The 26,305-nt window shown below is 44.5% G+C and overlaps 1 protein-coding gene across 1 annotated transcript; it reads left to right on the forward strand.

The window, feature by feature from the left end:
- The first annotated feature begins 6,674 nt into the window (after positions 1–6,674).
- On the forward strand, positions 6,675–16,984 carry XBP1 (X-box binding protein 1). The gene is given in 6 exon segments (XM_075835541.1): positions 6,675–6,993; positions 10,428–10,524; positions 12,064–12,196; positions 13,981–14,036; positions 14,039–14,146; positions 15,383–16,984. Coding segments are annotated over 6 exon segments (1,311 nt in total). The 5' UTR covers positions 6,675–6,700; the 3' UTR covers positions 16,007–16,984.
- Positions 16,985–26,305: the final 9,321 nt, after the last annotated feature.

Below are 26,305 nucleotides of genomic sequence, written 5' to 3' on the forward strand. Positions count from 1 at the left end.
GGGTTAGACTGGCAAATTATTATTTGTCATCATTATTAGTGAGAGGCGTAACTTGCAAAGGCCTCAATGCAAAATCGGTAACAGGGTCACTGCACCTACCATGATTAATTTATTAAACTGGTGTCTTCATAAATGGCTGTGATTCCCCCTCAGGCATTAGTGTGACTGCTACCTCTGCCCCCCCTGTAACTCATACTTGTCCACTCTCCTGAAATGTCCAGTGTACTCCTGGAAAAAGGGGAGATCTCCCGGACTCCAGGAAGAGTAGGCAAATCTCCCAGATGCCGTGTGTTCCTAAAATATACCCACTACTCGCCGTTCCTGCCGTCCACTTCACACCTTGACTGCAGCAGTTCCCCAGAGTAATGGCGGATTTACACGAACGTGTAATATGTCCGTGCAACGCGCGTGCTTGTCACGCGCGTCGCACGGACCTATGTTAGTCTATAGGGCCGTGCAGACAGTCCGTGATTTTCACGCAGCGTATGTCCGCTGCGTGAAACGCACGATATGATCTATATTTGTTCGTTGTTCGCGCAGCACGCACCCATTGAAGTCAATGGGTGCGTGAAAATCACGCATGCCACATGGAGGCACCTCCGTGGGACGCGCGTTTTTCACGCAACAGCAATCAAAACTATGAATGAAAACAGAAAAGCCCCACGTGCTTTTCTGTTTACAAACATACAAACAGAATGTCATAATGATGGCGGCTGCGCGAAAATCACGCAGCCACGCATCATATGGTGATGACACACGGAGCTGTTAAGTGCCTTTTGCATCTGGTTTCATCTGGTTCTAGTCTTAGGTCATTCTTAGGCCTTGTTTACACGAGCGTGTGCGTTTTGCGCACGCAAAAAACTCGGCGTTTTACGTGCGCAAAAGGCACTTAACAGCTCCGTGTGTCAGCAGCATATGATGCGCGACTGCGTGCTTTTTTGTTTTCATTCATCCTTTTCACTGCTGTTGCGCGAATCACGCTGTTCGCACGGAAGTGCTTCCGTGTGGTGCGCGTGATTTTCACGCACCCATTGACTTCAATGGGTGCGTGATGCGCGAACAGCGCACAAATATAGAACAGGTCGTGAGTTTTTTGCAGCGGACTCACGTTGCACAAAATTCTCGGACTGTCTGCACGGCCCCATAGACTATTATAGGTCCGTACGACACGCGTGAAAACCACGCGCGTCGCACGGACGAATAAAACGCTTGTGTAAACAAGCCCTTAAGGTGGGTCTGTTCTTAGGTCTATATTAATGGGGGTCTGGTCTGGGGTCTGTATTAAGGGGGTCTGGTCTAAGGTTTATATAAAAGTAAGTCTAAAGTCTGTATTTTGGGGCGTCTGATTTGAGGTCTGTATTAAAGGGAATGTGTCACTAGGAAATCAGTCCTCTTTCCGAAGCATTAATTGACATGCTGCGGAACTAAAATCAGGGGGGTAACTAGGGGGGGGCAAGCGGGGCATCTGCCCCGGGCGCAGTTCGGAGGGGGGCGCCAGCGCCACCTCCTCCTGCACTATAATTGTACCTGTGTCGCAAGGACACAGGTACAATTAGAAGCAATGAATGACCGGGCACGTTTGACATTTTTTTTTTTTTTTAATTGCAATAGAAGTGTGTGGCTGTATCTGCGGGGGGGACTTTGTCTACACGGGGGACTTTATCTACGGGGGGTGTCTATCTACAGGGGGACTATATCTACAGGGCTGGGCTATATACAGGGGGACTATATCTACAGGGGGGCTATCTACAGGGGGACTATATCTACAGGGCTGGGCTATATACAGGGGGGTTATATCTACAGAGGGGGGCTATATACAGGGGTGGGCTAAACACAGGGGGGCTATATCTACAGGGCTGGGCTATATACAGGGGGACTATATCTGCTGGGCTATATACAGGGGGACTATATCTACAGGGGGACTATATCTACAGGGGGGCTATATACAGGGGGACTATATCTACAGGGGGGCTATATACTGGAGTGGGCTGTCTATAGAGCACCATATACAGGGGTGGGCTATATAGTATATAGCCCCCTGTAGATATAGCCCACCCCTGTATATGGTGCTCCATAGATAGCCCACCCCAGTATATAGCCCCCCCTGTAGCTCTAGTCGCCCTGTAGATAGCCCAGCCCTGTAGATATAGCCCCCTGTAGATATATTCCCCCTGTATATAGCCCACCCCTGTAGATATAGCCCCCCTCTGTAGATATAGCCCCCCTGTGTATAGCCCACCCCTGTAGATATAGCCCCCCTGTGTTTAGCCCACCCCTGTATATAGCCCCCCTCTGTAGATATAGCCCCCCTGTGTATAGCCCACCCCTGTAGATATAGCCCAGCCCTGCGTATAGCCCAGCCCTGTAGATATAGCCCAGCCCTGTAGATATAGCCCAGCCCTGTAGATATAGCCCAGCCCTGTAGATATGGTCCCCCTGTAGATATGGTCCCCCTGTAGATAGCCCACCCCTGTAGATATAGTCCACCTGTAGATATAGTCCTCCTGTAGATATAGCCCACCACTGTATATAGTCCCCCTGTAGATATAGCCCACCCCTGTATATAGTATCCCACAAATAGCTCCCCCTATAGTGCTCCACAGAAAGCCCACCCCTGTATATAGCCCCCTTGTACATATGGTCCACCCCTGTATATAGTGCTCCACAGATAGCCCACCTTGTATATAGTAAATACAGGGGTGGGCTCTCTGTGGAGCACTATATACAGGGGTGGACTATCTAGTGGAGCACTATATACAGGGGTGGACTATATGTACAAGGGGGGGCTATATACAGGGGTGGGCTATCTGTGAAACACTATATACAGGGGTGGACTATATGTGGAGCACTATATACAGGGGTGGGCTATATCTACAGGGGGGCTACATACATGGTTGGGCCATCTGTAGAGTTCTATATACAGGGGTGGGCTATATCTACAGGGGGCTATATACAGGTGGGGGCTATCTGTAGAGCACTATAGGGGGAGTTATTTGTGGGACATTATATACAGGGGTGGTCTATATGGGGGCACTATCTACAGGGGCTCTATGGCAGGCACTATCTACAGGGGGCACAGTGTGTGTGTGTGTGTGTGTGTGTGTGTGTGTGTGTGTGTGTGTGTGTGTGTGTGTGTGTGTGTGTGTGTGTGTGTGTGTGTGTGTGTGTGTGACACGGTGTATGGTGCTATTATAATTAGAGGTGCAGTGTATGGCGCTATTATATTTAGGGGCGTAGTGTGTGGTATAATCAGAACTTTATCTTTATTTATAGGTGCAGAAATGTTGGAAAAGTGAGAAGCTGAAGACATGTGAGCGGCAAACTGCAGAAATGGACCCGGAGAAGTCATCATAGAGGTCTGGACCAAATGGAGAAAAAGAACTAGAATATGAGACATCACCGGTGAGTCACTTAATGTAAATGTTCACTCTGCCTCTAATCAGCACTGTAGTTACTGTATGATCTGCAGCGAGATGATTATGATAGGATTTATTTTTTGTGAAACGGCATCTCCCAGCATATCCTTACCATTGTTCGGGCCATGCTGGGAGCTGTAGTTTTACGCCGTACACACCTATATGGCAGGGGTTGCACTAAATTGAGCTGTATTTGTGCTGGGGCTGTATATATGTACCGAGCTTGGTTCTGGTGTTGTGTATAGAACCATATTGCTTGTGAAATGTACAAATAATTTTATGCTCGCGTTACATAAAAAGAAATGACACGTCGATTGGTAGAGAAAACAAACACGGCGAGGGGGAAGGAGATGTCGGGAAAGAGGTGGGCCCCCCCCCCCCCCGGGTGCTGGAGAACCTAGCTACGCCTCTGCTAAAATTACGCACCGCAGGTAAATTTCTGGACTGAATTTTCCGGAGGCATTTGTTAAATCACACCCATTTTGCTGCTACTGTATTCTTCTGTGTATTTTCCGTCTGCAATTCTGGACGGAAAATACGCAGCAATTCCATTATGTGTGGACAAGCCCTTAGTGTTAAAGGGAATGTGTCGCTAGAAAAATGTTAGTTAAACAGTTAGTATATAAATGATTACACATTGTTCTAATTTTTTTAATTTTTTCACAAGTCAGGAAATATTATAAATTAGATTCTAATTTATAACATTTCCATGTGCTGGTCACTAGAGGGAGCAATTCCCAAAATTGCAGCATTGGCATGTGGTAAAGCAACCTCATTGCTTTATGCTGCAAATTTGGAGTAGACCCACTCGCTCTAGTGTCCTCACACAATCCCACCTCCTTTATCCTGGCTAATGCCAGGAGAAAGGAGGGGGTTGAATGTTCAAACCTCCTACACTGTGTGCAGCCATTTTTTGAGCGAATGCACAGTGTAGGAGGATTAGATACAGTGGTAATCACACGGTATAACACGAACATACACATACATCACATACACAAACATAACTTACCTGCTCCTGCCGCCGCTGCCTCTGCTCCCTGTCCTTGCTTCAGAACATATGGACGGAAGTCGCGACCGGAAGTAGTCATCTTACTGTCTGGCCGCGGCTTCCGGTCGACATGAAAATGGCGCCGGATGTCGCTCTGCCTAAGACCTTCCTTTTGGACTGTTTGGGAGTGGCGCATGCGCCGTTCCCACACAGACGGCGTACACTATAGTGAATGGAACGGCTCCTGTTCGCATTCACTATGGGGATGTATGTGCCGTATTCCATCTCCGTATGTGTCGTTAATCAACACATACAGAGATGGAAAAAAAAATGGCAGCCCCCATAGAGAAGAAAAAAGTACAACACAAAAACACAAATAAATAAAATGTATTTTAATGACATAATAAAAGCAAAAACATATTAAAAAAAATATTTCGTGACACCTTCCCTTTAAGGCAGGTCTGGTCGAGGACCTGTCAGCACGCGTGACATGTCTGTTTTATTAAATACTTGCATTCTCCATCAAATAGCAATTCTGGAGCATCTTTTCATAGAACTATGCGCTGTTGCCTTCCCTCTGTTATTCCTCCTGGAAATGTATGAATAAATTGGCAACTGAGGCCAGATTCACATGAGCGTGTGCGTTTTGCGCACGCAAAAAACGCAGCGTTTTGCGTGCGCAAAAGGCACTTAACAGCTCCGTGTGTCAGCCCCGTATGATGCGCAGCTGCGTGATTTTCACGCAGCCGCCATAATTATGACACTCCATTTGGATGTTTGTAAACAGAAAAGCACGTGGTGCTTTTCTGTTTTCATTCATCCTTTTAACAGCTGTTGCGCGAATCACGCGCATCCCACGGAAGTGCTTCCGTGTGGTGCGCGAGTTATTTTCACGCACCCATTCACTTGAATGGGTGCGTGATGCGCGAAATACGCACAAAGAACGGACATGTCGTGAGTTTTTCGCAGCGGACTCATGCTGCGTAAAAATCACGCAACTGTCTTCACGGCCCCATAGACTAATATAGGTCCGTGCGACGGGCGTGAAAATCACGCACATTGCACGGACGTATATCCCGTTCGTCTGAATTAGCCCTAAGGCTGGATTCACACGAGCATGTTATGTCCGTAATGGACGGACGTATTTCGGCCGCAAGTCCCGGACCGAACACACTGCAGGGAGCCGGGCTCCTAGCACCATAGTTATGTACGACGCTAGGAGTCCCTGCCTCGCTGCGGGACAACTGTCCCGTACTATAATCATGTTTTCAGTATGGGACAGTTGTCTCACAGCGAGGCAGGGACTCCTAGCGTCGTACATAAGTATGATGCTAGCAGCCCGGCTCCCTGCAGCGTGTTCAGTCCGGGACTTGCGGCCGAAATACGTCCGTCCATTACGGACGTAATGTGCTCGTGTGAATCAGCCTAAGTGTTATCATTCCCCTTGTTGGTCGGACTAGTCCCTGCACAATCTGGCACTCTTCAATCAGTATTGCCAGTATCAGAGTGTTTCGGGACACACCCTTTGACAATAGGAATTGTAACACCAAGTTGTCAATGTATTCCTACATTTCCAGAAAGAATAACAGAGGAAATGCAAAGTTCTAAAATATGATGCTCCAGAATTGTTATTTTATGAGGAATGCAAATATTTAATTAGGGGATCTGACAGGACCTCTATAAAGAGGTGGCATGGTCTGGATTTTTTTTTAGGACATCTGGTCTAGGGTCTGGATTATTTTTAGGGGGTCTGGTCTGGGGTCTGTATTTATACAGGTGGGACTGGGGTCTGTATTTGTTTAAACGGTCTGGTCTGGGGTCTGTATTTATACAGGTGGGTCTGGGGTCTGTATTTGTTTAGGGGTGTGGTGAAGGGGTCATTGGTAAATATTTGTGATTCAAATTCCTTCATTTGGGGCGTGTCCTATCGAAATAGGCGGGGCGTAAAATAATTTGCTAAATTTCTCTGATGTCCCTTCTCGAAAGTTTTGAAGTATGCTGTAGCTAAGCCCCTGTAATTAATCATTATGTATGACCAGCCCTGTCCATGTCAATTTCATGGATAGAATGGACACAGATAATATAATTGATAAGATCTGCCGCACTGTCTGTATTGTAGCACTAGTAATAATAGCACTTCTGTAACACAGGAGGGAGGGGACGGTTACAGTATCCCCCCCCCCGCCGCAGTAAGCCGTCCTGTTCTGCAACTTCTCCTCCAAAGAGCTACACTGGGAGTGTCACGTGACATCACTGGGCTTGTCCAATAGGGAGGGGACACGCTCTGTAGATATGAATGGCTGCTGTGCTCAGTCCAGTGTATAACATTCTGCCGGCTCGTGCTCCCCAGTCCTTCTCCCGGTCCTCCGTGTTACCCTCCCCCCCATACCCCGACATGGTGGTCATGGGAGCCTCCAAAGTCATCTTCATCCCAGGAAACCAGTCCGAGCAGAGTAATTGCAAGTCCCTGACGTCCGTCATGTTACCCATCCACAGCCCGTCCAGCCCGGAGTCGGTCAGCGGCGACATCCCTCCGAGGAAACGACAGCGGCTGACACATTTGACGCCGGAGGAGAAGGCGCTCAGGAGGTGCGGTTACCCCTATATTATAAGTGGGTGCTCCTGTGTAGTGGGGACGGTCTTATTGACACCCATCATAATGAATGGAGAGATGTGTGTGTGTGTGTGTGTGTGTGTGTGGTCGTGTGTGTGTGGTCGGTCACATCTTCTAGGTGTACCCTGTATAATGAATGATCGAGGATATATGGAGCTTTCCAGAAATAGCAGCCGCTCCCTTCTCCCTGTTACACGATCTGTCCTTGTACACAGCGCTGTGCGGGTTTCCCTTTTCTTCTCCGCTGTCAGCAGGCAGATGGTGACTCTCCAGCTGTAGTCAGAATGGCTTGCCAGCCAATAGGACCAATAATGCCCCCCCCCCCCTCGCTATAATAGTGGGGGTTGTAATAGATTTGGTCTTTTGTAATATGTTTAAAACTTGTCAGACCTTTTTTATTAAAGTTTTGTTGGCTACTTGATGGAAATTGTGACATGTATTAGGCAATCTGGCCAATCGCTGACTTATGGGGCACGCTGACTATATGGCCAAAGTAGCTAGGAATGTGCTTGTCCCTCTAAAAAGAACATGGCCCATTTACCCTACAATCCTGCCATTGTTACATTGTAACTTTATACTTTGAGTCCCTTTTTTACTGTTTGTGTTTTACCACTTTGTAGCTCTGAGTGTCCCCACCCTGCCTTGACCGTTTCCTCTGCTCCTGGTGAGAGTAGTCCTCCCCTCCCGGTGAGAGTAGTCCTCCTCCTCCCTGTATCCCGTGTTGTGGGGGCTTCCAGTAATGTGTGGGAGGAGGTTAGCTGATCTTGCCTGCGTGGCATGTAGGGGAGCTGGCTGGTTGACGTCACTGAGAGCCATGAATAATATCCGTATATCTGCTGAGTTTAGGCCAATTACCTCTTCCTGGAACTTTTTAACTTGCGCAATATAAAGATGTCTTCACCATGTCACTGCCGGGGCTGCAGACAAAGTACTCATTAATAATGCACTTAAAATTCTGACACAAGGTATTTTGTAATGACTGTTGATGACGCCATTTAAATGACCCACGCCATCTACATGGGCATGCCCACCCTTTCATTTTTACTGTTCATTATGAAGCAAGGGTGTTCTTTTTACACGTAGCTCAGTTGTGGATGGAGTAATGAAACCACATGTGCCATGCCTGAATGCCCTGTGATGCCCTCGTTGCTTTCTCAGTTACTTTTTCTTTAATCCCCTGAAGACAAAAATAAAACTGCCAGCGTGGTGGCTGCCCGGCCCTCTCCTGAGCTCAGAATAGCCGCATGTGACTGGCAGTTGGCTAAAATGAGGAAATGAGGTTACGATTTTACAAGTTTCCCATGCTGGTATATACAGTATGTCGCTTTCTTCCTTATTACCAGGGCTGTTTGCGCTCATGTTGTGATCTCTGCTTGCACAGAATCTATATAGTCATCCTGTATACCTTTTATTCATTATGAAGTTTCTAGGAACTCCTGTCCCTTGGGCTGTTGAAGGAATTTATTCATTAGACATCGTATCGGCAGTGTCGCAGGACATATATATATATTCTGCTGAGTAGATGGACGTCTGTAGGGACCACCAGCCATCTGCTCTGTAGCCCCTTTACTGTCCTGTGTCTTGGAGACGCAGATCTGTAAATACTGAACGATTTACAGCAAAACGTATCCTTGATGCTATGAACATGAGGGAAATTTAGCCGAACTTCTACAAAGAAAAAGTGAAGGAGTAGCCCATGGCAACCAATCAGATTACTACTTTCAGCTTCAAAAGGGCCTCTGAATAATAGTATCTGGAATCTGATTGGTTGATATGGGCAACTCCCCCCCCCCCCCCCCCCCCCCAACTTTTCCTTTGCAACAGTTTGGTTACATATACCCCGATTTTTATATATCTCGAAGTACAGCATTTTTAGTATTCAGGTGAAGATGGCGACTACAATTAGGCCCCTTTTGTTTTCCTGATTAATTTGGTCATCCTGGTTAGTTTTCCTTCGTGTTATATTTACCTAGATGTCTAAAAAAAAAAAAAAACAAGTCGGTTGGCGCCCTTCTTCTCCATTTAAATGGAGCAGTGTATGGGGACGAGTGACCGTTAATAAGATCATTCCCTTAGGGCTTGTCCACATGTAGCAGAGTTGCTGCGTATTTTCCATCTGGAATTGGAGACGTAAAATACGCAGCAGAATACAGTAGCAGCAAAGTGGGAGAGATTAAACAAATGTCATCCACGCGCTGCGTAAACTTTCCTTGCAGAAATTGACCTGCAATGCTTATTTTTTTTTATACTGTAGCCGGTCAATTCCTGCTGCGGAAAGTGACTGAATTGCTGCGTTTTTCAGGGGAGACGTCACCATCTCCCAACATTAAAAAAACAAAAACGCACCATTTTCTGCAGCAATTCCGTAACGGAATGTAACGTGTGGACAAGCCCTTATGTTATGCATCTTGTCGGCAGCTCATCCCGGTTGTCATCCAGCTTTCCCAAGAAATAACTGTAACAAGCACAGCTACTTGCGGATATATTACTAAACAAATACACTACAAAGCTGGGTGACCGGAGCTTTAATGATGGCCATGTGGCAGCACTACTTATAGAGTTCTTATTTGTTAGCCAAGTTTCACGTTCAGCCACTTTTGTTACCTTGAATTTTTTTTAATCGGCATTGTGTGAACTGTACATGCTGTTTAAACAGAGTCCATGGTTGTGCTTTGAGAACTTGTACTTGAGGGTTTCTGATAGTACTCTATGATGCGGGCAGCGGACTGGGTATACGCCATCTGTTTATCTCGTATGCAGCTGATGCAACACTCTGTAATTCCCTTCCATTAGACATGAAGGTACTTGCTCCGCACGTGTCTCTGGGATTTCACATTCTATGTACTGGAATTATGAGGCCCGTCTACTTCCCCTCCTTCCAGCCTGCTAGAAATTCCCCAGTTTGCTGTAATACATGAAAATAGTAGTACATTTGTCCACGTCCTCAGTAGTTGACACCTTTTTAATGGCTCTCTGACGTGATGATAAATAGTAAGCTTTCCAGACCACGGAGGTCTTCATCCTGCATGGTTTAGCACAAAATCCAGGCGTAACATTTTATACACAAAAGGACACGTGGTAGAAAGCATAACCATCCATATAAGTAGGAGGTAAACAATTTTGGTATATTCAGATGTAGCGGCCGTGTTGCGTTTTTTTTTTTTTTTTTTGAGTACCTGAAAAATGCAGCGATTTTGGGGAAAAAAAAGCTGCATTTTTGTGGTAGTCACCCACAATTAACTGTGACATGACCAATACGTGTAAATATAGCCAAAAAGCAGATCGATCATCATCAAACCTACGCGCACGGCTACTGAGTCTTATCATTATGTGGATGCCTTTCCCTGTACTTGTCTGAATGTTCTGCTCCTTATCACAGACCCTCAATATTTTGTTTTTATTTTAAAAGGAAATTAAAGAACAGAGTTGCAGCCCAAACCGCACGTGACAGAAAAAAAGCCAGAATGGGCGAGCTTGAGCAGCAAGTGCTAGATCTGGAGATCGAGGTAATATAGGGCATTGCCTGGCTTTAATGAACTATTGGGTTTGGCCACTTTAGGTATAACATTTCAAAAAGTGTGTTAAACATTAAAAGAGGCAACTTGCTGATAAATTATTTTTAGACGTTTTGCAATGGTTTTTTTTCCCATATCTGTGAAGCCACGGGCCCTAGTTTGCACAAACTTCTCCCTCCCCCCCCTTCAACAGCACACTGCTCCGTCCATAATATGGCCGCAGACTGAGGCACACATGACGAGAGTTCTGTCCCCAACCTCCGATGAAACCCACTACTCATGTTCTAGTTGTCTCTGCGCTTGCTTTGGTCCTTGACAGTCAGGGAACTGGCTCATGTGCAGTGGGTTTCATTAGATGTTGCAAATTTTGTCTCCTGTCCATCTTTCTGTAGGCCATATCGTGCAAACCAAGGAACGTGGCGTCACAGATAGCAAGAACGTATCAGAACTTCTAAAAATAATTTATTACTAAGTTGCCTTTTTTAATGTTTCACGTATTTGGAAATGGCCAACCCCTTTAAAAACTTTGTTTCCTCTTGGCCACTATATAGCAAGCTTCAAAAGAATATACCCCTGAAGAACATATACATAGTTATAGCGGTCATCCCACAAAGGATATTTATCACCTATCCATAGGAAGGGCAATATAAAGTAGTGGTCACGCATGCACCTTCCATGCCATTCAATGTCTATGGGGCCGATGGAAACATCTGAGAGCTGCACTCCTCAGTGGGGCCCCGAGCGATCAGATGTTACCCATCCTATGGATAGGTGATGTCCTTTGGGGGATAACCGCTTTTAATTCTTTTATTTTTTTATGTTCGTGTACACCTTTCATTTACTGTGTGTTAGCATGAGTCTAGCAACACAGCCCTCCCCCACATGTCAAACAATGCTGTGTTTGGTATGTTAATGGATGTGCCCTCCCTCCCTACAGCCACTCCATAGAAAATGTGTGGAATTTCACCTCTTGCCCCAAATCTTTAAGTTAATGTGCCTATTTTTAGCATGGCATCTGATATTTCCATCTGTCTTCCATTTACTTTTCCCTTTTCTTTACTTATTTTAGTCTTGACTATAATCACTTGGCATCTACCATGTCCCACTGGATCTGACTGGAATATTTTGACTCCATATAAATATTCTTAATATAATGACAATATATGGGCTTATACACGCATAGTACGGCTTTGTACAACCTCCGAGTTGTATGGCGCTATAATACGACACCCATGGAGTCATTCTGTATCTCTGCATGCCTCTAATTTTATATGGAGGATACAAGGGGCGTTTTTTCTGTGTCAATCAGACAGAAAAAAAATTGTGGCCTGCTCAATCAGATTCTGTATTACGGAGCTATTTTTGCCTAGAAGCACTGCTGCCAAGGGAGAAAAACGCCAATGTATGGCGCACTGTACAGCTTCTGTGCCCATGTCTAGAAGGCCGTAGCCTCATTTTCATGGTTTTTATTTATTTTTTTTAATCTATTTTGCATTAGACAAAATATTTTTGCTTCTGTTTGACTTTCAGAACGAGAAACTCCTGATCGAAAATGAACTTTTACGAGAAAAGTCACATGGCTTGTTAACTGAAAACCAAGAGCTACGACAGAGATTGGGCCTTGATGCCCTGGAGGTGAAAGAGGAAGAAGAAGTTGAGGTGAATATCTAGACCATCAAGTGAAGCCCACTTTTCACGTGTCTATTGAGGATGTGTAGACTACACACAGGCAGATCCAGCCAGTAGATATGTGCCCTTATTTAAAGAATGAATATTCTTCCAGCAGGAAGGCACTTAGCATTTATAAGAATACCACTGGGTTTAGGTCAATCTAATCTGTTTCTGAGAAATCTTGTGTCCTTTGTCTAGGTGCATATGAGATTGTGACACTGGGTTGTATTCTGCAATAGCTTTCAGTATATGAAAGTGGTAGGGCTTGCCGATAGTTTGTGCCCAATTCTCTGGTAACCTTTCACAAGAAAAATGTTCATATGTCAGTCTCCGTTATGATAAATTGTGCAAGAGGCGGCGCTTTAGAATGAAGTAAATCTTTTATCGTAGTATAATTTGAGAACAGCCCTTGGGCGATCGTCTGCGTTATTTGCTCTCCCTCCTTAGGCACACAAGCTGTAGTTCTAGATTCCACTTGCTTCCTCGACTTAGCAGGAAGAAGGTTTCCTTGTTGCAGCATTCACTCGTTTTGCATACAATACAAGGTTTGAGGAAGGAGTTCTCCATTTATGACAAGATTTAATAACACCGCTTGTCAAAGCAAAGTCTTAAAGAGGCTCTGTCACCACATTATAAGTGGCCTATAGTGTACATGATGTGATCGGCGCGGTAATGTAGGTAACGGCAGTGTTTTTTATTTAGAAAAACTATCATTTTTCACCAAGTTATGAGCGATTTTTAGCTTTATGCTAATGACTTTCTTAATGGACGACTGGGCGTGTTTTTACTTTTGACCAAGTGGGCGTTGTGGAGAAAAGTGTATGACACTGACCAATCGGCGTCATATACGTCTCCCCATTCAGTTACTCTGCACATAGTGATCCTGCGTTGTTCACTATGTGCAGACACACACACACACACACACACACACACACACACACACACACACACACACACACACACACACACACATACATATTGCTGAAGTGTCTTGACAGTAAATAGACATCACCTCCAGCCAGGACACGATGTCATTCACAATCCCGACACTTTGGTAACGTTTGTGTGTGATTTACAGCACAGCAAGTGTAATCTCGCGAGATATCACTGTAAATGACAGCACAGCGTGATCTTGATGTGCTGTGTCAGGAAGTCCCACACAAACGTTACCGAAGTGTCGGGATTGTGAATAGACATCGCGTCCTGGCTGGAGGTGATGTCTATTCACTGTCAGGACACTTCAGTAACGTTAATGTGTGTGTGTATGTGGCTTCACATAGTGATCTAGTAAGAACACTATGTGCAGAGTAAATGAATGGAGAAGTATATGACGCTGATTGGTCAGCGTCATACACTTCTCTCCACAACGCCCACTTCGTCAAAAAGTAAAAACACACCCAGTTGTCCATTAAGAAAGTCATTAGCTTAAAGCTAAAATAGGTCATAACTTGGTGAAAATAGATCATTTTTCTAAATAAAAAGCACTGCTGTCACCTATATTACAGCCCTGATCTCATTATGTAGAAGATAGGGCACTTATAATGTGGTGACAGATCCTCTTTAAGACACTTGGATATATGCAAGGTTCGTCCTTTCTCCATTCTGAAAGCTTATTACAGCCAAACTAGGCAGCAACTTCAATCATTTTGAAGTTTCTGCGGATTTCCAAAACGATATGGTACAAACGTATTTCTCCTGGGGAAACTTGTAGAATATGACCATTGTGGTGCTAAGTTTGCATGAAGTAATGTTGTTCTCAATCTGTTTCTCTCCCACAGGTTCTGACACAGTCCAGAGAAGATGAGGTCAGGCCGGTGACCGGGTCCGCTGAGTCCGCAGCACTCAGACTATGTGCCTCTCTGCAGCAGGAGCAGGCCCAGTTGTCTCCGAACTTGACCATGTCTGCATGGATTCTGACAGCCCTGATTCTTCAGACTGTGAGGTGAGTACCAAGGGACTTATTTCTGGAAGAATATATATATATTTTCAATAACCATGTTACATTATCTATTACATGTCCTGACAAAGAAAATTTAATCTGTTCAGATGGCACCTAAGTGGCACGTGTTGATTGCTTCATCGAAAACACAGATGCGGCCATTAATCTTTGTGTGGCAAGGCACTATATAACACTTACCCTTATCACTCATGCTAGAGCCATAGTTACAAGGACTCATTGTACAATTTGAGATATTAAAAGGAACCTACCTGCAGTTTTCAGTCCGCAAAACAACTGACTGCGCTATATATAGGGTAGCGAGTGCAGCGTAAAGATACTTGCGTTGTCCATTTTGATGGCGCAAGTGTCATGGAAGTGTCCCCTTCATGGTTAGTTCTCCAGGCTCTCTCTACTGAACGCTGCCAGTCCCTCCCATCTGCTCTGAGTGACTGTTCTAGCGTCCAATCGGGATACCTCTAGAGTCATCACTCAGAGCAGAGAGTGACACTTGTGACCTGGGACATCGCAGCAGAGACTTGGTCATGCAACTTGCATGACCGACAACATAAGTATGGTTCTGTTGCACTGCCCACCCTGTATATAGCACTGTCTGCAGTTTTGAGGACTGAAAACTGCTGACAGATTTCCTTTTTAATTCTCCAAAAAGTTTTACAAATGAGTACTGCAATGAATTGTGTCTAGGATATTTAGAAACAGGGACTTAAGTGTGGTCAGTTGCACATTTGCTTTATAAAGTCTTAAAATGTAGACTTTTTCTCCTAAAAACATAAACTGGCAATTTGATCGCATCTGTGCCCTCTGCCCAACCCCCCCCCCCCCCCCCCCCGCCTGGCCTTGCCACTGTTGGCTTCACCTCTGCTTTTGTTATCTGGTTCTTTTGGTACAGAGACATGGGTTAGCAAGCAAGAACAACAAACAGACGGAAAGATTTAAACCATAAACCATTTAGAAGGTCACATAATCCACTACTAAACAATTGAATGACCTTTTAAAGTGATAGATAATGCAGAATAATGAAGTGATGCCAAATAAAACAAATCAGATCAAGATTTTCCTTATTTGTTCTTTTGAGAACAAAAATGATTATACTGAACAATTGGACGTTGTCTTGGGACTTGGCGAGTAATTTATGTTGGCCAACAATTTGTTTCCAAATCTGCATTTATTTGAAAAAATGTAACCACATTTAATACTTAAATGTTCATTTTTGTTTTGCAGTCTGATATCTTGCTGGGCCTATTGGAAAGCTTGGAGTCAGACTTGTTGGTCCCCTATGAAGAAAACTTGTCATGGAACCAGCAGGAAGAAGTTAATGGAGATGAATCCGATTCCATATCCTCCGCCCCATCTTCTCCTTTGGGGACCCCATCAATCAAGCTGGAGGCCATTAATGAACTGATCAAATTTGACCATGTCTACACAAAGCCTCTTTGCTCCGAGCAAGACTCCGAGCTAGGAATTGAGACCAGCGTTGTTATTAAAACAGAGGAAGCATCTTTAAATCCTTGTATTGTCCCCAGCAGCGTGAAGCAGGAGTCCCAAGGAGAAGTCCCAGCTGCCATTGACACACACAGCTTTTTGATCTCCGCTGAAGACATTGTGGAGAAACCAGCAAACCTTGTGGAGACGGGCAGTGACTCTGGATATGAGGGCTGCACATCACCCTTCAGTGATATGTCCTCTCCTTTGAGCTCTGATCAGACATGGGAGGACTCTTTCACCACTGAACTTTTCCCTCAGCTTCTCAATGTTCACATGCACCAGTCCTGTTCTCCCTCCCCTCTTGGTGACCCCACTCTCTTCTGGAATCCCAGTCCAGACTTCGATGATGAACCATTCTAAATAGCTTTCTGTGTTCTCCACCTACCACAAACAGACTATTATTTATCTTCATATCTCGCCTTGTATTTTTATGATAAAGTTTATATTACAAAAGTATTTGTATGGTTAAAACTTCAAGAGCGACACGTATGTGCCATCCAACTGCTTTATTAATGAATTATGCTGAAGTTGCTTGCAAAACTCATACTGCCCCCCACCATGATGTGAGTTCCTAGCATTTTAATGAAAATGTTGTAATCCCTAGTAGACCCTGTGGGGTTTTACAGAGGGTTCATTGATGGATGGCCGCTTATGGTTAGGCTTTTCAACCGTAACATTTGCTGTAAGAGAAGAACTACATGCTATGGAATGGGAGGGTTTTACTGACGATCTAAGATTCCTGATAAGCCGCTTGATAGGTTAGCGGGTTATATGCCAGAGTACAAGATATGTTTCCTGATCCAGCCGACTGAAATCGTAGTGATCCAGAATATCACATCATCGTCTCGCTCCGAACAATGGAGAAATGTAGCATGAGGTCATTGTATCAATCTAAAACCTCGGACCCAACGGCCAAGACCACAGGGGCACCATTTAGTTAACATGTCGGCATGTAGTGTGGCTGATTTGGGAAATATTTTGGGTGTTTCAAATTTATACATTTCATACCGATACAATCTGTATACAAGGAATGGGCATTTCACTTATTACCCCAACATCACACTTCACCCCAAGAAAGCTTTTTGTTAAAGGCATTTTTTACTTTGTATTAATGTTCTTTGTATATAGATTAGTTCTGCCGTAGGGGGTAGCAAGCTTCTGAAGAAAACCAACGATGTAAAAAAGCCGGTTCCCCCTACCCAGCTCAAATCTATGTATTGTGAAATTTACTGTGTAAATGAAATTCATTACGTTTATACCCCCTGCCCGTTTTAGATTTTAAGTTGCTTCCTCTATTTTAATATTTAAAAAAATATATTAAAGAAAAATGAATATTTATCGTGTGTGTGTGTGTGTTTTTTTTTCGTTTTTCCCCATTCTTGTCATGGGGACTTCTCAGAACTCTAAGTTCCTTCTAGTATCAGAAAACCGATCGGTCTACAATATGCCTCCTATGAGGCCTTATTCACACAAACGTTGAATACGTCCGTGAGACGGCTGTTAAAACAGCAGTCATACGGACGCATGTTTTTCAATGGGGGCCGTTCATGCGGCCATTGTTTCAACGTACTGCGTGAAGGGTCCGTTGAAAAATAGAACATGTCCTATTTTGTTCCGTTTTCACGGATCCCTCAATAGACTCAAGTCTATGGGGATCCGTGAAAACGGGACCCGCACGGGGGCGCCTCTGACGTGAATTTTTTTTTCATGTCTATGTACCCACACTCGTGTGAATCTAGCCTAAGCCTGCATGGTTTCTTCACATACTCTTAGTTTTTACATGTATTTTTGGAGGAGGTATTTATTTAGTGTCATTTTGTGAATGCATTTTTTTCGGACCTTTTTGAAGTTCTGTGGCAAATAACACCATACCAATATCGCACTGCTTATTTTGTTAAACGCCACCGTGCCTCATATGCTATAGATGTAGACTTTTTTTTTTTTTTCCATACTTTCCTAGACTCTTTAAACAAAGAACTAGCTGCAGCATTTTGCTTCCCCCCCCCCCCCTCCAAAAAAGAAACACGACAAAATGCTGTGTGTGACATGGAGTCTGAGCAACAAGGCAGCGCTGTGACCATCTTTCTTCTCTTCAAGCTCTTAATATTAGTCATAAATTGGTGCACTAACCTTTTATAAAAGTCTAGAGAGCCTTCAGTTATAGCTGTTCCAAACTAGAAAGTTTCCAAATACGCTGCTGAGAAGATTCAAGTTCCTGCCCTATGTCTCTGCTACAATGGTAGGTCTGCCGGTGTACCTAAAGGGTATGTTCACACAGCCTATTTTCAGCTAAAAATGCGGGGGCTGAACGCCTCCAAACATCTGCCCGTTGATTTCAATGGGAAAAACGGCGTTCTGTTCCGTTCCCACAGGGCGTTTTTACGCGGCCGTTTTTAAAAACGGCCGTGTAAAAAAAAGAGCCTCGTAAAAAGTGCATGTCACTTCTTGAGCCATTTTTCATTGACTCCCATAGACAAAAACGTTCCAAAAACATACGTAAAAAACACAAGTTGCTTAAAAAAACGGCTGAAAATCAGAGGCGGTTTTCCCTTGAAAACATCTCTGTTTTTAGCCGGTTTTTGTTAAGCGTGTGAACATAGCCAAAGAGTGCAGCACGCTGAGATCCTTACAGGCCCGCTATGTACCATAGTCTCCCCTAGAAGCAATGCGTGTAAAAGAGAATATTTTTGTAATGGAGCATGCTACTATTATTGTTTGTTATTTTTTCACCCCGTGGATTCATATGGAATCGGTGAGAAAAAAAAAAACCTACATCTAAAACTACAATATGGGCCAAAAGCAAAGATCTGTAATGTGGCCACAAAATAAAATCTGTTCTTTATGTATAACTTGCGAGAATGTTATTGCAGTGAACTATACATAAAGCGTGAGGGATAAATCGGGTGCACGGTTTTCTTGTATGTAACATGGTAGATGCACATGGCTTTACTGCATCTATTTCTTGTCGTAGAGCACCACACTCACGATTTTTACACGCAGTGGGGCAGATTTAGGCTATATTCACGCACAATTAAAAACGGCTGAATACTACAGAGCTGTTTGCAAGGGAAAACCGCCTCCGATTTTCAGCTGTTTTTGATGCAGAAAACATTTTTATGAGACCTTTTTTTGGAGTTGTTTTTGGAGCTGTTTTTCAATTGATACCATGAAAAACAGCTCCAAAAACCATTCAAGAAGCGACATGCTCCTTTTTACGCACCGTTTTTTTTTTTTAAATGGCGGCATAAAAAACACACCCCTTCTGAACTAAATGCTGTTTTTCCCATTGTGTTCAATGGGAAGCTGTTTGTAGGCGTTTCAGTAGTATTTTTCCAGGTGTAGTTCAAGGCGTTTATGCCCCGAAATACGCCTATAAACTGTGTGTGAACATGCCCTGAAGTATATTTATAAAACCCCTGTACCACTTTCTCCAAATGTGTTGGGAAAAGTGTGCAGGACTTCAGAGTAACCCTAAGTGTGACTCATTTATCAATATTGGCGTTATTTTTAGCCTGCGTGGTGCACAAGTATTAAAAAAAATCAACTTAAATCTGCTGCAAAATACCAAGCGACCTGACAATGTGCACTAAATGCTACTTTTCACTACAAATAAAACTCAATCTCTAGAGATTGGCGAGTGGTCACCATCTGTGAATTGAAATCCTGCTTCAAGACAGCTACTACTATGAAGTCGGTCACCTCTGTCTTGTTGTACCATTCCTTCTTGTCAGCAGATTTAAACATTTATCTTTTCCTTCTACTAATCTGTCTGTCTCCTACCTTATTAGACTAAGGGTATGTTCACACGCTGAGCCAAAAACGTCTGAAAATACGGAGCTGTTTTCAAGGGAAAACAGCAACAGATTTTCAGACGTTTTTTGAGCAACTCACATTTTTCGCTGCGTTATTCGCGCCATTTTCACGCCGTTTTTGGATCTGTTTTCAAGAGTCTATGAGAAAACGGCTCCAAAAACGGCCCAAGAAGTGTCCTGCACTTCTTTTGACGAGGCTGTAATTTTACGCGTCGTCTTTTGACAGCTGTCAAACGACGACGCGTAAATTACAGGTCGTCTGCACAGTACGTCGGCAAACCCATTCAAATGAATGAGCAGATGTTTGCCGACGTATTGGAGCCGTATTTTCAGGCGTAAATTGAGGCATAATGCGCCTCGTTTACGCCTGAAAATAGGTCGTGTGAGGGTATGTGCACACGCTAGCTGTCATTTACGTGTGAAAAGACAGACTGTTTTCAAGAGAAAACAGCTGCCTCGTTTCACACGTAAATGCTCCTCCTCGCATTTTGCGAGGCGTCTGAGACGCACGTAAATCTTGAGCTGTGCTTCATTGAGTTCAATGAAGAACAGCTCAAATTATGTGGCAAAGAAGTGCCCTGCACTTCTTTGCCGAGGCAGTCCATTTACGCGTCGTCGTTACACAGCTGTCAAACGACGACGCGTAAATTACAGGTTGTCTGCACAGTACGTCGGCAAACCCATTCAAATGAATGGGCAGATGTTTGCCGACGTATTGGAGCCGTATTTTCAGGCGTAAATTGAGGCATAATGCGCCTCGTTTACGCCTGAAAATAGGTCGTGTGAGGGTATGTGCACACGCTAGCTGTCATTTACGTGTGAAAAGACAGACTGTTTTCAAGAGAAAACAGCTGCCTCGTTTCACACGTAAATGCTCCTCCTCGCATTTTGCGAGGCGTCTGAGACGCACGTAAATCTTGAGCTGTGCTTCATTGAGTTCAATGAAGAACAGCTCAAATTATGTGGCAAAGAAGTGCCCTGCACTTCTTTGCCGAGGCAGTCCATTTACGCGTCGTCGTTACACAGCTGTCAAACGACGACGCGTAAATTACAGGTTGTCTGCACAGTATGTCGGCAAACCCATTCAAATGAATGGGCAGATGTTTGCCGACGTAGTGGAGACGTATTTTCAGACGTAAAACGAGGCATTATACGCATTGTTTTCAGGCGTATTTTGGGGCATTTACGCCTCGAAAAACTCCTGAAAAGACGGAAGCTGAACGCCTACAAACATATGTCCATTGAAATCAATGGGATAAACAGCATTTAGTTCATATGGGGCGTATTTTTACGCCTCTGATTTAAAAAAAAGACGCTCTGTAAAAAGAAGTAGCATGTCACTTCTTGAGGCGTTTTTTGGAGCTGAATTTCCATTGAACACTATGAAAAAAACGCCTCAAAAGAAGCTCCAAATTAAAAGAAGCTTCATTTTCAGCTTCAAAAACGCCTGAAAATCAGAAGCTGTTTTCTCTGAGAACAGCTCCGTATTTTCAGACGTTTTTTGTTAAGTGTGTGAACATACCCTTAGGGTATGTGCACACGTAGTGACCAAAAACGTCTGAAAATACAGAGCTGTTTTCAAGGGAAAACAGCCCCTGCTTTTCAGACGTTTTTTGAGCAACTCGCGTTTTTCGCTGCATTTTTCGCTGCGTTTTTAACGTCCGTTTTTGGAGCTGTTTTCATTGGAGTCTATGAGAAAACAGCTCCAAAAACGTCCAAAGAAGTGTCCTGCACTTCTTTTTACGAGGCGTAATTTTACGCCTCGTAATTGCCGTACGACGCGTAAAATTACGCGTCCTGGGAACAATACAGGGTTATACCCATAGAAAGTAATGGGCAGATGTTTGACAACGTATTTGAGACGTATTTTCAGACGTAAAACGAGGCAAAAAACGTCTCGTATACGTCTGAAAATAGGTCGTGTGAACCCAGCCTAACAGACTAAATGAAGAGGTGGCCACACATGATCATATGAACAGGGGTTGAGACTAGTGCCAGAAGACCGTAACATGGTGAAATTTCATCCATATTATAGCCATCTGAAACCAGCCAGTTTCACCACACTTAATACATCAATCATATTGTGTTGCGTGTTAGTTCTAACTACTTTTTTTTCATGGAAAATACTGAGATGTTTACACAGATATGCGTCCATGAAGAGCGTCACGGAATATCATCTTGTTCAAAAGAAAACTTTCCTTTCGCAGAGACTTGTCATAAATTAAATCTGTCAGATGCAACAAACTGCCAACGTATCATCATACACTCTTAGGGCTTATTCAGACGAACGTGATATACGTCCGTGCAACGCGCGTGATTTTCATGCGCCTCGCACGGACCTATATTAGTCTATGGGGCCGTGCAGACAGTACGTGATTTTTACGCAGCGGGTGTCCGCTGCGTAAAACTCACGACATGTCCAATATTTCTGCGTTTTTCGCGCATCACGCACCCATTGAAGTCTTCCGTGGGACGCGCGTGATTCGCGAAACAGCAGTGAAAAGTATGAATGAAAACAGAAAAGCACCATGTGCTTTTCTGTTTACAAACATACAAACAGAGTGTCATAATGATGGCATAATGATGGCAGCTGCACGAAAAGCACGCAGCCGTGCACCATATGATCATGACACCCGGAGCTGTTAAGTGCCTTTTGCGCACGCAAAACGCCGCGTTTTTTGCGTGCGCAAAATGCACACGCTCGTGTGATATCGACCATTACACCTGAAATTACAGAGTTGTTTTCAGGAGAAAACAGCTCCGTAATTGCAGACGTAGTTGCTCGTCCGTGTCATTGACGGCCTAGACTGCAGAGACCAGCTGTGGGGAACTCTCTGCCAGGAAGAGCACCAAGGGAAGTTAGTATACAATTTTTTTAAACTTGGTTGTTTTCCATAACATAAAATCTGCACCAAAATCATCATGATTTCCATGCAGATTCTGGGTCCGATTTTTGTGTAATTTGTTGTCCGATGTAGCAGTGTCCACTTTGGGCTTAAACCCTGCTCCCTTGCCACCGGCAAAATCTTTTGTCTATTGGCCACCGCTGCATCGGACCACACCCTGAGCATTGTAAGTGTATGGATACAGGATACGCTGCAGATTTTCCGCTGAGCATATTGCTGCGGAAACGCTGCATTTTACCTGTGGATTTAGTGTTAAACATTGATTATAGCAAAGTATATGTGCACCTGCGGATTTCCAGCATTTTTACTACGTTTCTGCTGCGTAAACGCTGTAAAAAATGCAACAAGACAAATCTGTTGTGGAATTTATGCTCCCCATTGAAGCCTATGGGCCAAACACGCAACATGTCCGCACAGAACACGCGGCATAAATTGACATGCTGTGGAATTGGAAGTCGTACTGCAGAACACTTTCCGCACAACTTTCCTGCATTTTTTTCCCCGCAGCTTGGGCATTAGATTTTCTAAATCTCATTAACTTTGCTGCCACTGTGAATGCTGCGGAATTTTCGCACATAATTCCATTGCGGAAATTCCGCAGCGTTTACGCTACGTGGGAACCCAGCCTTATGGTGTATTCACACAGTGCAGCTTCGCCGCCCGGCTGAAAACTGCACTGCAATAATGCATGTGTTTTTACTGAGATTTGCTGCTCCATGTGAATACACCCTAAGGAGCCTCACACACGAGCGTGTTTGGCCGCTATGCAGTGTACCGAGGTGTCGGACTCACACACACCGATCATATACTGATGACCTATCCAGTAGATAGGTCATCAGTTGTCCGGTAGTGGAAAACCCCTTTAAACCAGAAAGTGCTTGCAGAGGAAAAACACGGACCAGAAAAACGGATGCCCCGCGGAAACCACACTGACACCATACGGACAATCATGTGCGTGAAACACGGCCCATATTTTCCGCACGCTTGTGTCAATGTGACCTAACGCTTCGAGTAAACTGCTGAAGATCTTAAGGCTAAACCACATCTGCACATGCGGTTGATACTGAAATCAACAGATGAATCTCAAATAGACCTAGTATTCACATACATCACAGTTTCCTGTTGAATCTTGAAACTCCTGAAATCTTTTATGCTGAGGTTTCACTTCCCTTCTTCTGCAAATCCAAAACTCGTATACGTTTTAAGGTTATTCACAATGAACAGTTTTATGGGTTTTTACAAGGTGATGTTATGGTATAATCAGTGGCGTAACAACCGCGGTAGCAGCCGCTATGGGGCCCGCGGCTTGAGGGGGCGCATGCCGCCAGCCGACATGCCCCCCCATATGCCCGGTGGCGCCGTTAGCAGCTGTTATGGCTGCTACAGCGGCAGCGCCGCTACTACGGGGCCCGCGCCGCCGATCCTCTAACATGTATTGGACAGGCGACACAGGCCCTCTCATGCCCGTAGGCGTCGCTAGCATCGAAGGGGGCCCCGGTGCTAGCGACAGCCACCCCGTCTTGCAGTAATTGTACCTGCGTCTATAGCATGCAGGTACAAATACATGCATTAGCGCTGAATGGCCGGCCATGTTCCGACCATTCAGCGCCTTACAATGCCGCTGATTGGCAGGGCAAAATGACTTGCCCCACCAATCAGCGCCTTTCCACGATGCTAGTGGCGCGATGACGTCATCTCCCCGCTTCCATGCTTGTAAGGCGCTGATTGACGGGGCAATTCTGCCCTGCCAATCAGCGCCTTTGAACGACACGTCATTCAGCTCCAGCAGACCTGCTCAGAAGAGAGCAGATCTGCATTGCCATCGGACGGATGTGAGTATGTAAAGTTTTTGGGGTTTTTTCTGAATAAAACTGAGTGGCATTATCTACAGGGAGCTCTATCTACAGGGGGGGTCATCTATATGTGGGGATGTGGGCCACTGTATACGGCGGGGTTTATATATGGGGCACTATCTACAGGGGGTCTATATGTGGGGATTTTGGGCACTATATACAGGGGAGCGTCTATATGTGGGGATGTGGGCCACTATATACAGGGGGGTCTATATGTGGGCCACTATATACATGGGGGATCTATATGTGGGGATGTGGGCCACTATATACGTGGGGGGTCTATATGTGGGCCACTATATACAGGGGGGTCTGTATGTGGGCCACTATGTACAGGGGGGTCTATATGTGGGGATGTGGGCCACTATCTACAGGGGGGTCTAAATGTGGCGAGGTGGGACACTATATACAGAGGGGTCTATATGTGGGGCACTATCTACAGGGGGTCTATATGTGGAGCACTATATACTGGGGGAGCTATTTGTGAGACACTATATACAGGGGTGGGCTATATGTAGAGCATCATCTATAGGGGAGCTATTTGTAGGGCGCTGTCTATAGGGATGGGCTATATGTGGGACACTATATATAGGGGTGGGTTACCTGTGGGGCACTAGCTACAAGGGGGCTATATGTAGGGCACTGTCTACAGGGGTGGGCTATATATGGGACACTATATACAGGGGGAGCTATATGTGAGACACTATCTACAGAGGTGGGCTATACGTGGAGCACTATCTATAGGGGAAGCTATATGTAGGGCAGCACGGTCGCTCAGTGGTTAGCACTATTTCCTTGCAGTTCTGGAGTCCATATGTGGGCACTATCTACAGAGGGCTGTATGTGGGGCACTATCTACAGGGGCTTCTATGTTGGGCACTATCTACAGAGGGTCTATGGGGGTCACGGTGTGTGTGGGACACAGTGTATGGTACTATTATAATCAGGGACACAGTGTACGGCGCTATTATAGTTAGTGGTGCAGTGTATGGCATTTTAGTATATTTAGAGGTGTTGAGAATTTTTACTTCGTTTATAGGTGCAGAAATGTTTTAAAAGTGAGTAGCTGAAGACATCTTTGCGGAAAACTGCAGAAATGAGTCATGGCCGGGAGAAATCCATCATAGATGTCTGGTCAGAGGGAGAAGAATAGAACTAGAATCCTAGACGTCACCGGTGAGTCACTTAATATAAATGTTTATTCTGCCTCTAATCAGCACTGTAGTCACTGTATGATCTGCAGCGAGATGATGGTGGTATGATTTTTTGTGTGAAACAACATCTCCCAGCATATCCGAACCATTGTTCGGGCCATGCTGGGAGCTGTAGTTTTACGCCGTACAAACCTATACGGCAGGGGTTGCACTAAATTGAGCTGTATTTGTTCTGGTGTTGTATATATGTACTGATCTTGGTTCTGATGCTGTATTTAAGTACTGATCTTTGTTTTGGTGCTGTATATACGTATGAGATTGGTTTTGATGCTGTATATATGTAATTAGCTTGGTTTTGGGGATGTATATATGTACTGAGCTTGGTTCTGGTATTGTATATATGTACTGAGCTTGGTTCTAGTGCTGTATTTATGTACTGAGCTTGGTTATAGCGCTAGATTTATGTACTGAACGTGGTTGTGGTACTGTATATATGTCAGAGCTTGGTTCTAGTGCTGTATTTATGTACTGAGCTTGGTTCTGGTGCTGTATATATGTACTGAGCTTTGTTCTGGTGCTGTATATATGTACTGAGCTTTGTTCTGGTGCTGTATTTATGTACTGGGCTTGGTTCTAGTGCTCTATTTATGTACTGAGCTTGGTTGTAATACTGTATATATGACAGAGCTTGGTTCTAGTGCTGTATTTATGCACTGAGCTTGGTTGTGGTGCTGTATATATGTACTGATCTTGATTCTGGCACTGTATATATGTATGAGCTTTGTTCTGGTGCTGTATATATGTACTGAGCTTGGTTGTGGTACTGTATATATGTCAGAGCTTGGTTCTGGAGCTGTAATTATATAGAATATATTTCTAATACAAAATTGCAGGGCAGATGGAATTGTCTCAATTCATTGTATATTTCATGGGAACC

The sequence above is a fragment of the Rhinoderma darwinii genome, chromosome 1 (assembly GCF_050947455.1).
Source record: "Rhinoderma darwinii isolate aRhiDar2 chromosome 1, aRhiDar2.hap1, whole genome shotgun sequence".
Classification (NCBI taxonomy): domain Eukaryota; kingdom Metazoa; phylum Chordata; class Amphibia; order Anura; family Rhinodermatidae; genus Rhinoderma; species Rhinoderma darwinii.